The following is a 14,050-nucleotide window of genomic DNA, read 5'->3' on the forward strand; positions in this document are numbered from 1 at the left end:
ATGAAATTTGCACTCTAATATTGTCCCAGAAACCAGAGGGAGAGAACTTTCCCAGTATCGGATGCTTCTGCAAGGTTAGATAGGATGAGGACTGAGTAATTTATTATCCATTGGACTTGTCAACAGGGAACTCACTGGCAACCTTCCTTGTCAGTGACAATGGGTGGGTGTAGCAGAAGCCAGATAACAGTGGGTTAAGAAGAGAGAAGAGAAAAATGAAATGGTAGGTCCTTCTTTGACCACTTATATGTTTATTGTACACGAGTGAATATATTTTTACACTTCTAACCTCCAAGTAAGTCACTCTGAAGGCACCGGCTTTGGCCAAAGAAGCAGAAACAGTGGACTGTCAACTTCCATGTTGCTATGACTAAACATTTCTTCCAGGTGTCAAAGAACTCAAGTAGGTATTTAAGTTTTAGTCCATGAGAAACTCGGGGGTTTCATATGATTGGGGTTTTCTCCTAGGAGCAAATAGCTGGACTATTTAAAGAGCCACCCAGACTTTTCAGCATCATAGCACGAAGCCAGCCCCTGAGTAAGAACTGTGGATGTGATGGCATCCAGCATTCCTTGTTGGTTGCTGTTTTCACTTCGTTCCCAAGTCCCTTGAGACTGCTGCTTGGCAGCCTTTTTCCTCTGTTTGCATCATATGGATGTCTTGCAGACGCATCACCAAGGACTTGGTCTGCTTTGACAATAACCAATGCTGAGAAAGACAGTTACAGCTCATGGAATGGCTGTTGCTGAAGCCTAAGTTATAAAGCAAGGACCTGCGTGAAGGAAAGCCACAGTATTTGATGTCCTCATAGCTGTAATATTTCGTCAGGAGCAGAACTTTCATTTACCTGTCTTTCCCTCCACGCCCAAATACTGTGGCCCAACCTGTGGGACCCCACACTTTCCAGAAACCCATGGCGTTCACCACAGTTCCGCTGCCCGCCTCACCAAAAATGTTTAGTGAGGTTGGCATAGGTTTCTGTGAAAAAACGTGAGGATATATGACTTCTTTAAGAGAAACCCTTTTCTGCGAATTACGTAGGGTGCTTTTATCCATATGTGCCAATTATTCCTCAAAACATCTCTTTGGAGGTGGGTTTGGAAAGGCAGAGACAGGAGGGGCCTTAAGAGATCAGAGTCCAGCCCCCCACCCCCCACCTGGGACAGATTGGAGAGGGAAAATTGAGCTCCCATGCTGTTTCACACAATTAGTGGCAGAGGAGAAACTTTATCTTAATCTTGGGCTTATTTTTTAAAATGTTAATCTTAATATACTGGGAAGTATAAAGGTAAGTAATAATAACTGACATCTGTTAAGTGCATTCCAAGTGCCAAACACTTTTAATTTTTACGTGAATTTGGTTATGTGATCCTTACAACCACCTTGTGAGGTGGGTGCTATTATTACTTCCTTTGCATAAATGAAGTTATTTATCTGGTTGAGTGACTTGTCCAAGGTCCCACAGTTACGATGTGACAGAGCCGGGGTTCCAGCCCAGAGCGCACCTTTCTAACTGCTACATGTGCTACTCTAAATGTCTGGGAGTTCTCTCTCCTTTTTTTAAAGAACATATTATCAAAAATGCATATGAGCCCGGCCAGCATGGCATATGCCCGGGTTGCGGGCTCGATCCCCAGTGTGAGGTGCGCAGGAGGCAGCCGATCAATGATTCTCATCATTGGTGTTTCTATGTCTCCCTCTCCCTTCCTCTCTGAAATCAATATATACACACACACACACACACACACACACACACACACACACACACATGAATCCTATAAATCATGAAGATGAAGAAGGAAACATTCACTACACTGGCAAAAACATTATTTTGGAGTTAAATATGGTACGAAAGCAGTTCATCTGAGTCTTGATTTAAAAATAAAAAAAGTAGTGAAATAAATTATTTGGTTTTATACTGTGTTGGCAAAACAGCCCATTCCTATTTCCCCCATTTGTGGAAAGCAGGCATTTTTGTAGCTACATCCCATGTCACTGTAGCTTACACTGTGTATACAGTCGCCTGAGGAAGAATTGTGCTTTACTTTCTGGGCTTAGAATTCATGAAAGCTCTTCTTCCAGAAGAAGAGGTGCCCCAAACCACACCCTGTCCTAGGTTATAAGTGCTCCCTGGGAAGGGGCAAGAGATAATCTCTTGAAGATATGGAATGTAAGAGTAATTAAAATTGGTAATTGATGGAGGAGAGTGTGCCCGAAATAGGAGATGAGGTCTCTTGGAGATGGCAGCCACAATGAGGTAACATTGACTCAACTATAGTACACAAAAACAAATGTATTAATGGAGCTGAACTCATAAACCCATTGGGTTTTTAAGTCCCCCCAAAATTTCTGCACTTATTTTTTGCACCAATGATCAGGTTTTCTCTCCATGATCAGTTAATATTTTTCACTTGTCCAGAAAGCATGCTATTTTTTGTCTTCACAAATAAAACTATAAATGTCATCACTGTTACCTTAGTTAGAAATATTTGGAAGATGGCTAAAAATATTTGTTTTCTACATGAAACCAAATGATTTGTACGAATATTATTTCCATTGCTCTCACTGTGTAACCACGTTCTCTACAAAATGATTATCCTGGTGTAGAGAACAATTTTCATAGAGAATCTCCATCAGCATCGCTTAACTCATAATCTGGTTCTTTGTTTTTCTTCATTTGACTCATTGTAACTGCTTTAATTCCCCATACTTTTAACTTGGTGACAAGTTTTAAAACTGTCATTTCAAATATTTAGTGATATAGTGCAGACAAGCCCCTTCCCTTCGATTTCAGCTTGACATGTAATTAGTGTGATTTGCATTAGCATAATAATGAAGGTGAAACTGAAGGAAATAAAGAAGTTATATTCCAACAAAAAATGGGATCACTTTCATGGCAACAAGTATCAGAACATGCAAGTACAGATGTCTTGAATTAAAAAAAAAAGAGAGAGAGAGAGAGAACGGTGCTTTTCTTTTTTTAAAAAAACCGTTTTCAAATTCTGACAGCTGCTATGACTTGTTTTATTCTTTAATTCTTTCCTTTCTAATGGAAGGGCATCTTCCATTCATGGCTCCAGCAGTTTAGCCTCCTCTAAATGAGACAGAGAAATGCGAATCTCCCTGGTGGTCGATCTTTTCACAGCTGCGCTGCAATTCCAGTGTGACATCAAATTAGTAATTATAGCTGAGCGAACTGCTTTTTACCAAATGACAGCCTTCGCATGCTGCCAGCAAGCAAGCTACTCAGCAGGGAATCCGGGGAAGTAAAAGAAAACATAACTGGACTCACTTGATTTCTGAGGGATTTGACCTGACTCTTTAAAAAGCCCATGTTCTCGAGAACGCGAGTCCTGGGGATTTACACAAATATGCATTTTGTTCATCGTTCTGCACAGTTCTTCTCAAAACTCATGTCTGATTTTATTAGGTAAAGGCAAGGCTGTGTAGTGGAGTCAGAGGGTCCCAATAAGAAGATTCCTTTTAACATATAACCTTCTCCCTGGAACCCATTTGAAAGAAAACAGCTGCCCTGCAATTGGCATTTGTATAACTATATTGGCAATAATCATTGTTGACACTTTGATAATGGGCTACAACAAGCCGCCTTGTCGATTCTTAGGCATTGTGAATCGCACTGGCAATTAAGTGACTGTCACCCTCGCTGACATTTTACCTACTACTGACTGAAGGTTCAGGAGAATTAATTGTTAATACCCTTACATCGAAAAATGCTTTCCTAAAGCAGTTCTCAGCATTTCTTTTGTGATTTTTAAATTGTAACACATTATAATTAATTACTACCTCTATCTGGTTCTTCAGGCTGCAGTTAAAAGTAACCTAACGACAGGGCCGGCTCAGAGCCTGGGGCACAAAAGCACAGCCGCCTGTCCCTCTGGGAGTGTTTCTTCGGCTGTCAGTTAAAAGTGCTTCCTTTCCCCCTGTTTGCGGATGGTCATTTAAAGGGGGATTGCCAAGGTTTTTAGGCCTGACCCAGTGGATGCTTTAGCCTTCTGTAAAATTTCTTTTCTTCCAAAGTAGAAGTGAATCGCTTCTGCTTGCCAGGCACTGTGAGGAACACCTCCCCAACACCCACAGTGCAGGGGAAAGCGCCCCTCAGAGCAGAAGCAGGGCCTGTTCCTCAGGCCTCACATTAAAGGCAGCGCCGGTACCATCTGCCCTGTGGCCCAGAGATGCTTTATGAAAAGGGGCTTTGGGAGAAAGATCCCAAACATAGTGTTAGGGACACTGAGTCCCCGGCCCTGCTCTGCCATTAATGGAAGTTTGGGGTTTGGGGATAAATCATTTGACTTTGTCCTCACTTGTAAAATTAAAAAGGATTTGATCGTATCATTGGTCCTCATACTTTCGTGTTTATAAGGCTCTCTGGTTTCAAATGAAATGATCTCCTCCTCCCGAGGTGCGCTTCAGCTGCAGACTGGACTTGGAGAAGTCCTGGAGTTGGCAGCCACCAAAACCCTGTCTGTTTTAGGTATAGGCCAAGGCGATTTCTGTTATTAATGGAAAAAATGTTCTGAACCATCATACTGTGTCAGCAGATGTCTGAGCAAGCCTTCTGAGCCCTATGATGTAAACCATAGGGGTTATTCTGGGAGTTTTTAAAACTCAATGCATTTGGAATTTCTCCCAACTGGAAAGAGCGTGTGTGAAAAAGAAAGATCACATGCACACGACTGGTGAGCATCTTCCCGATGACAGCGATAAACCCCTCAAGCCAGTCTGTATAAAATCTCAATTGCCTTAGATTAATTTTTTCACTTGAATGAACTCAACTTAGAGATCCCAAGCACACATGGAGCAGTGCTGTTAGATGTGAGATTTTTTTTTTTAAGCTGACAACTCTTACCCCGGTAGTTCCAGAAAGACTTGGAGTAGAGAGAAAACTTCCAAAATTTAGTGCGTTGCCTGAATTTAAGCCACGCTGCTGCAGATGTATAATTGTTGAACTAATAAAATTATGATGTTCGCTGGATTAGTGTTAAACTAGAAACTATAGGACTTAGCAAACGTAAGTTTTCAGATTCTAAGATTTTTTAGATTATCACTATCGATGTCCATGCAATAGAATCTTCCGATCAGATTGTAACAACCTATTTTGTGAAATTTGTATGCAGCTTAACTGTTTTAGCACAGCCTGTGGAGGAAAACCAAACTGCCACCTTTGACATGGCCACTTAAAGAGCCATTATGTTCTGAAAAGTATGACAATATTAGAAGAGGAATCAATTATCACTTTTTTAATGTTAGTTTGAAAATTTTAGGGGCAATAAATAACCAGCAGCTGTGTTCTGCCTGCCTTAACAGTTCCAAATTGCAAAATTAGGATAGGGCTCGCCCAGTTTTGTACTTCTTAAGTGTAGCACTGTTTCACAAGTATGTTGAGGTATTTTCACAAGTATGTTGAGGTATGTTCTCTTTCTATATTTACATATAAACAAACACATTCAAAATAAGAACTCATATTCAAGTGCTAGTCACAAATGTACACGTTCTCCTTGTGGAAATTATAAGTTATCATTGAACTGTTGGATCATTTCCCAAGCCATGAACTTGTATAGACCATTCTGCTGTCATTGTTAAGAGAGGTTGTTATATGTGCCTTTGTGAGAAAACACCTGTTACCCCTACTATTTCTGTATGTATTTTTACCCATGTTTCACAAATTTGCCTTTTCATGTATCAAATTTGTGGCTTGGATATTTTTGAGAAGCAGAACTGATTTTATTATAAATCTCTAACATCTCTTATTACCCCAGAATTGGTACCACGTATATTCAATCAAATCATCGTTATCCTAGCTCCAGTGTCAGGATTACCTAGAATTCTCACCCCTCCAGGAATATTTCCGGAGTGTATTTTCAGCCCCACAGACTTTTATGAAGTTTTTTTGGCAAGCGTGGTGAAAAGGGATTTAGTCTTTTTTGCAAGTTTATTTTCATTTAGGTAAGCTTGTAGCAACAAGTAAATCAGTTCCTAACATGAGACAGTAATTAGTACATATTTTTTATGTTGTGTATTCAGTTCCAAGTGTCACAACACGACCCATCAAAGGGACACCAGGCAGCAATCTTTGACATCAAGGCTTACAATTAGACTTCTTTTAAATGGGTTGCCAAATGAGCACATCGAACAAAAATTCGTTTCTTTCTGAAATACAAGTCCTTTAATCACAGGGTACTATGCTGTGTATTATCCTTTGCATTGAAACCTTCTGGTACCAAAATCCTGTTTGTGTTAAACACTCAAGTGTGACAGGAGTACAGTTTATCTTCCTGCTAAGGTTTCCATCCACGCTAAAAAAAAACTTGGTTCTGTAGGCTCTAGATTTTGGCTCTGTGCACTTCAAAAACATCTGTGTGTTTTCCCCCCCTATTGTTAATGGCCATTTAAAATGCAATATTTTGTGTATAATTTAATGTAATTAAATTTAATGTAATTGTAGAATGATGATAAAAATTCAGTCTCATTTTAGTTTGAATTCTGTGTATTTAAAGTTATGTTTTTGAATGTGAATACAGGTTTCAAATATCTGTGATTTTTTTAAAAAAATGTTTGAGTCATCTAAAAGTTAATTAGATTTTAACATCTCAGTAAAATAAAATTTCTGTATAATTTCTGGCTTTACTAACTTTTAAAATATCCAATAGTACTAAACTTTGTGAATATGACAGCATTCAGACATCAACACACAGGACCTAATGAAATAAGTAAACAAACAGATTAATTTCCATTTGAAACAAATAGAAAATGTAAATCCTTTTGATAAGCATTTATTTTGTGTGTGTGGTTTGTTTTCAGAGAATCTGCAAAATTTTCAGTGATTTGGAATTTAAAGTGGTTGTTAAAAGTGCTAAATATTTTTATATTAGGAGGGAGATTCCAGTGCCTTGTTCTTATCTCCTCTCCACCTTTCTTTTGGGAAGAGTGGAGCTCCGTGCCTCCGTGGCCTCCTGGAATCTGCAGCTGCTCTCTGCCTTCACTCCTGGGTCTTTGTCTGCTGAGCTGGCCACAGAAGCACATGTTCTTTTCTAAAAATTAGAGCTCTAAACTTTGTAGCTGTTAGTTCTGCATATTTCTGTTTTATCTTAAATCCTGGCCAAATCTGTCCTTTAAGATCATTTAGATCTTTTATTGAGCACGGGGGAATAAGTAACTATTTATATTCGGAAGCATTTATACATTTAAAATATTATCTTCAGACGTTGGGTATCTTCAAGCTCTGATGCAGTTGTGTAAATCTTGACTCTGTCGTCATCGATGTTCATTCATGTCTTAGTGACATATAAGTCACTTTGACCATGACCAATATTGTTACATAAATAATGTGCTTCCTTCTATTAAAGAATATAGACTTGCTGAGGAACAGCCTATAATACTGTGTTTTCAAAGAAACCAAAAACTTTTCACCCAATAATGTAGTTACAGAAAGGGAGAAACGTGTTATACTGAAACAGTTTTCTTTTTACCCCTCCTAGCAAGTTATGTTCCCAGTGAGTTTATTACACTATAGTACTTTAGTTAATGTTTTCTGGCTACAAGATTTCAGTTAGTGAATGTTTGCTTTAGGTCAGCAAAATAGCATTCACTAAATTGCCCACTCTTATGATGTACTCACTGAGGAAAACTAACCCATGGAAAATTAAGGTAAGACAAAAGTCAGCAAATTTCTGTCTTTGGCCATATATTTAAAAGTACTAAATTTTATTCCATATTATTAAATGGAAATTTAGATGTTTTATTACTCTAAGAAGTTAATTTATCCACTTTTTATTATTATATAGCAACATTTTACTCTCATTAGACTTCTAATGAGGGCATTTTCAGTGAGGTTTTCTGATTTGGAGGCTTTTGCAGTGGATCACAGAGGTTTCTCTAGCCAGGACAGTTCACACTGAGGTTCAGAGAGCAAGGATGGAGCAGCGCGGCAGGCGATCAGAGCCTCTGGCCAGTGTTGCCTTTAATGCACCTAATGTACCTCTATGTTCCCATGTCTGATGCAGGGAAATGAAATAATAACCTTGCACTTGTGTGTGGCAGGTTTGTGTGCAGCAAGGGAAGAAAGTATCTTCAAAATGTAAAGACAATATGTAGAAAATTCATGTGAGATGTTTGTGACTAACAATAAAACCTGAAAACAAAGGAAATGGTAAATATGGTGTAGGTTACTGGTATCCCAAGTTTAAAGAGCTTATTTCTTTAAAAAAGCAGGAAGGATAAAAAAGGATAAGTCTATTCTTCACTAGTAAGAAACACACTATTGTAACTGTATTGGTTATGGCTTATGTGTAACTAAGACACGAGCTAATATAGAGCGAGTTCTTATTGCCAAGCACTGTATGTTTTGTTTCATTTAGTTCATACACTAGCCCTATTAGGTAGGTATTAGTAACTTCCCATTATATAGATAAGGAAACTGAGGTTTGGGCACATTAAGCAGCTGGTTCAGTATATCACTAGTTCCATATGCCAACATGTTTTTGTGTGGTTTTTTTTTCAATCTTGCTCTGGATTTAGCACTGATGAGCTTAACTCTAGATACTGCAAGCCGCACTTGGGAACATGACCAGCAAATAGCAAGAATAACCCTCCATGTGGCAGGCACTGCCCTAAGCTTTTTACATATATGAACTTGTGTAATCCTCACAGCAGTGCTGATTGCTAATCCCCAATTAAAGATGAGGCACCTGAGAGGTTAAGTAAGTTGTTCAAACTCACACAGCTAATAACTGGAGGAGCTGAGATATAACCCAGGTGGCTGATCTAGTCTGTGCTCATATCCTCAGGCTTCAGTCCATGTCCTAAGTAGAAACCTGGACCGTGGTCTGGCATCACCCAGCAGGAAAGTTTGAGGGATATTCATCTGCTAACGTTACCCAAACAGTGGGAGCAGGATTGCTAAGTGGCAGGAGGAACGGTGTCTCTCTGCTTATGCTTGTAGCTGTGTTCGTGCATTTTCACGTCACATTGATAGAGATGGATGCCATTTGAGGCCCACCCGACCCCGGTAGAATGACCTCATGCAAAAGGGAGAGTCACTTTGCCTCGTGAACCTTGGGCTGTGCTGAACTCCACAGCCTCATTCTGCCAGCCAGGCCTGGGAGCAGCTCCCGGGGCCCCAGGCGTAGCTGCAGCCCAGGGCTGCCGAGGTGGCACAGCAGGTCCCGCCATGCCTCGTCCTCCTTGGCATGTGCCGTGCATGGTACTCCGCAAGTCCCCCCTCACACTTGGAGGCTCCCAGTCTACATGGAACTGGCAGAAGAACTTAATTCAGAGTGAATACTAGTAAATAAAGACTTAACCTGCTATTACTTTAGAAAGGTTGCTGACTGCTGGCTGGACGCCAGCCTTGGGGAGTCCACAGTTAAGAAGTGTTTCTGACCTGATGTCTTTAGCTCCAGTGCTTTCTTCCACCTTCCGGCTGGCTCTGCTTTGAACTAGAAAGAGTATGAAAGACGCCCATTAAATAACCAGACCCAGTGACTTTGAGGCTTTCAAAACACTCCTAAGTGCAAATAATGCGGTGCTGCAAAGCAAAGGGCAGACGCCAGGGCTGCCCACAGTGGTTTCTGGGCTGCTTTGCAGGCATCGCCTTTGCCACCTTTGTGGGCAGTGTGACACCAAAGATTTAAGTCTATTAATTCACAGCATAATAATTATCATCTCTTTTTTTAAATGGTGTGTGTTTAGAGTTTTTAATATAAATGTTGCTCACTATCAGAGAGCTTGAAATTTTTGAAAAGGTAAGCAGTAAGGTTTTCTTTTATCTGTGTCATCTAGTTCTTAGTAGAAAAGAATGGCCGATTTAAAGTTCTTTTTAAGAGAAAATGTATGCACTATCAATCTTAAATGCCAGTTTTATTTTTGTTTTGTTTTGTTTTGTTTTGGGGTTTTTTATTGATTTTAGAGAGAGGATGGTGAAGAGGGAGAGAGAAACATCAATGTAAGAGAGAAACATCGATCAGTTGCCTCCCACACCTGCCCTAACTGGAGATTGAACCTGAAACCGGGGTATGTGCCCTGACCAGGAATAGTGTGCAGGACAGCGCTCCAACCAACTGAGTCACATTGGCCAGGGCAATACCAGTTTTAAATCCATACGATTTATTGAATGCTTATAGAGATGGTGATGACGCTGATGGTGATAATAAGTGCCACTCACTATTTACATTTGTCACTCGGGTTTTGGTTGAGTTTTCAGAACAACTCCACTTTAGCCCAGTGACTAAGCGTCAGACAGCCTGGGTTCCCTCTCAGCATACCTGGCTGACCAGGCTCACCTTCTGGGCTGTGAGACCTTGTTAAGTTGCGTCATCTATCTAAGCTCAGCTTCCTCGTCTTGTACAATGAGCTTCAGAATGATAGTTAAGGTGGTTGCAGAGAGTAAATGAGATGAAGCACCTTAAGTAAACTGATGCATGTTAGGTGCTCATTAGCACGGGCCTAAGGTTGCTGCTGCTGCTGCTGCTGCTGTCCCCATTCTGCATATAGGGCAACTGTCTAAAGAAGATCCAAAAACCCAGCCCTGGTTCCTGGAAAGTAAGGGGTGGAACCAGGATTGGAACCTCAGGATTTAGGTCTCCAAATCCCTGGTGCTGCTAAGTGCTCTGTCATCCCACAGACACATGGGCTGGGTGTTTTTAGGCCAGTGTTGGATTCTGAGGACCTACCTTTGCCTCTTGAGCCTTTCAATCATATCAGCCCTTACGTCCTTCCATCAGTCTGGTTGCCCTTTTTAAACTTGATCCAATGAAGTACGTCCGTAGTGCCACAAGTTCACTTAGCAGGATGGTCCTGGGCATCCAGAGTTTGGCCTTGCTGGTCACAGGAGGCCATGCTGCTGGGGTGAAGCTGGGATGCGTTACCTGCATGAATGCGCCTGCTATTGCAGCACCTACCGAGGTGCCGTGTATTGCCTTCGGTTTCTCTCTCATACAACAAAGGCCCTCTCCCCTTCTTTGTTACACATATGAAATGAGTTGTGGAGTTAAGGCAGGTGTCTGATGTTTAACACCCCCCCCCACCACGTACACACCCCAAAACATAGTAATGCCCAGGTTGTCTACTTGGAGAATCACAATCATTCTCCATCTCAGTTTTTGTGCATCACTCTGTCTTCAACCCCTTTTCCTAAGGCCCTTCCAGTTTTGTATTTGTGGCAGGCCTCACTGCCCCCTGAATGAGCTTGTTAAACTTCGAATCCTGCATTTTTCTTCGTGGTGTAACTTCATTGTGTTTATAGTTCTAATGGAAGAAGAACGAAGGATCCAACATGATGGCATCAAACATTTAACATGCATGTGCTCTCTTTGAGTTTAGGGTTTTCTTTTACATTTATTACTTTATTTCTTAATTATTAGTGACGAATTTAGGGGATTTAGCCCCTCTCGTGTTTTTGTGGAGAATGGTGCTGTGTTTTCATTTCCTTGAGACTCTGTGTCTCGCCATAAAAGTATTTGCAAGTCTCCGCCCCACTCTCCCCATTTCCCTGTACATTTTATGTACTTATGCTGCCCAGTCTTCAGCCCACTTGCTTTAGTGCCTTTAGACTAGAAATATTGACCTGCTCATCTTTGCATTCTTATACATGACAGTCATTCAGTAACCTCTTATTGAATTGGATCTTTGGATTTCTGAGCTTTGCTATGCCTGTTTTGTAAGAGTAATTATTTTGGCAGTAGCTATATCAAATTCAAAATCACAAAACTGTTCAAATTTTCTCAACGTTAGCAAAACTACCAATTTGGATTTACACACTATATGTGCATATATGTGTGTGTACACATAGATGTGAGTAGTTTATACACGCGTGTATACCTTATAAAATAGGGGGGACGTGAGCAGAGCAGGCGTTTGAAAGATGGTAGTAATGCCCAGTGAGTTTTCTTTTATTGTTCTGAATAAGGGGGGTGAAGGGATGGGGACCAGAAAGGAGAATATGTTATTTTCTTGGATTTTTTTTCATATAGTTCACACTTATGGAAAAGTGAACCATTCAGGCATTCATTAGTATATTAAAGAATATATTATGTTGGATTCATTTCAACTGGAAGTAAGCTAGGTTAGCTAAAAAGGAGTGGGGAGGAGTTTTGAATGGTCTTAAACTCTCACAAAATGCAGGTTGCACAAAGTTAAATAGAATTACCCACACTATTTTAAATTTATATGCCTGTAGTATCCTATAGCACAAGCTAGCATTTTCTTCCTGCTTGTGACCCATGTTTTGATAGCCGCCATTATTTTGTGTTGTATAACCTAAGTCCAGTTTAGTTGCCAGCTCACCACCCTCTTGTTTATTTGTAAAGAGTAGAACTTCATATCTGAATGTTTTATGCTAAAATAATACATTTTTCTTTGACATTGTACAAATGAAAACAGAATTTCCTTCTACATGGGAGTAGGCAGGCTTGGGAGGGCAGATGGCTAATCTCTGGCTGCATATTTTCCCCAACTCAAAAATTAGATACGATTATGGATGGTGTTTTTCTGAGACAAGATAACATGTTATTTGTAACCTGACCCCAGCTAAGGCTACCCAGAAAGTGTGGGGGATGTACAGTTGGGTTGTACCAGTAAGAAAATTGAGGGTTCCTGACAACTCCAAGAATACAAATTCTATACTTAGAAGACTTCCTGTAAGAAAGTGAATCTAAGAAAGCAGTCAGGTTCATTCCTAAGAAAACTGTGAGATCCGTTACAAAAGCTTTATAATATGGTGTATATCTCACCCTCCATTCCTAGTGGGAATGTTTCCAGCAGCCACAGCTCACTAGTGCCCCCTTGCGGTACACAAGCCACCTCACATTTGTGCCTTGGGTAAGACCCCTGTAGTAACAGGGCACACTCTATTTCCAGGGGCAGAAACTTAACCTCCAGGATTAGAAGGTGTAGGTGTTCTCTAGAATAGATTTCACTCAAGCTTCTTTCTCATTCTTTTGTTCATTTGTTTTAGGCCAAAGAACTGCCAACTTTAAAGGATAATGATTTCATTAATGAGGGCCAAAAGATTTATATTGATGACGACAACAAAAAGGTGTTCCTGGAGAAACTGAAAAAGGATGTTGAGGTAAGGAAAATCAATATAGTGGACAGTCCCATTGTCTACATGTCAACATTGTTGGGTTTTTAGGAGCTTTTTAAACCATCTATCTAAATCCACAACCAAGGCAAAAATATATATTGTACATTATCAAAATCAGATATAAACAAGTTTATTTCATATGTGATATGGTTTAAAAAGAAGTGTGCTGGTTCAGCAACTCCCTCTTTTAGGTGACAAACAAAAGAAAGTACCTGCTGTCTTCTGCTGATATCTCCACCCTCTGGTTCCCATGCTCTTTGTTGGTGGGGGTGGCCTGTGTGGGTGGGGGTAGCCTGTGTGGGTGGGGGTAGCCTGTGTGGGTGGGGATAGCCTGTATTGGTGGGGGTAGCCCATGTGGGTAGGGGTAGCCTGTATTGGTGGGGGTAGCCCATGTGGGTAGGGGTAGCCTATGTGGGTGGGGGTAGCCTATGTGGGTGGGGGTAGCCTGTGTGGGTGGGGGTGGCCTGAGTGGGTGGGGGTAGCCTGTGTGGGTAGGGGTAGCCTGTGCAAGCGGGAATAGCCTGGTGTAGTTAGAGCCCATTCAGATTGTGACTGCCCATGGACACTGAGTTGGGGGGAGGGGAATGACTGCATTCTATCAAGCAGCAGAGCATTTCAAAAACAAATGTTTAATAACCATTTGAATTTGGGGTTTTCTTCATTAAAACCACATCTCAGTATTAGTAAACATAGCCTCGGTCCCTTGATGCCTTAATATTTTCACCAGCCTTTCTGGAACCAGTGCCATTAGGCCCATGAAGCCAGCTGTACACATTCCAGGAACAGCTCAAAGGCAGTTTGGACACCAGGTCATGGGGGATGGTTGTGAAAAATAAAATGTGATGGGGAAATGGGCTTTAAGTCTATGATGGAGTTTTCTTTTTCATTATTGTCTTAAGAATTAAAAATACTATATCCTTTCCTTTCCTTCTGTTTATTGTAAAGGCATT

General features: G+C 40.8%; 1 protein-coding gene across 1 annotated transcript in view; it reads left to right on the top strand.

Annotated features, from left to right (window-relative positions):
• The window catches only part of PIP4K2A (phosphatidylinositol-5-phosphate 4-kinase type 2 alpha), a 61,948-nt gene that overhangs the window by 35,893 nt on the left and 12,005 nt on the right, over window positions 1-14,050 (top strand). Inside the window, exon 6 of the mRNA XM_023758580.1 lies at window positions 12,972-13,085. Coding sequence (XP_023614348.1) covers window positions 12,972-13,085 — 114 coding nt within the window. The remainder of the gene's footprint in view (window positions 1-12,971; window positions 13,086-14,050) is intronic.

The sequence above is a fragment of the Myotis lucifugus genome, unplaced genomic scaffold, assembly GCF_000147115.1.
Source record: "Myotis lucifugus unplaced genomic scaffold, Myoluc2.0 scaffold_132, whole genome shotgun sequence".
NCBI classification, from domain to species: domain Eukaryota; kingdom Metazoa; phylum Chordata; class Mammalia; order Chiroptera; family Vespertilionidae; genus Myotis; species Myotis lucifugus.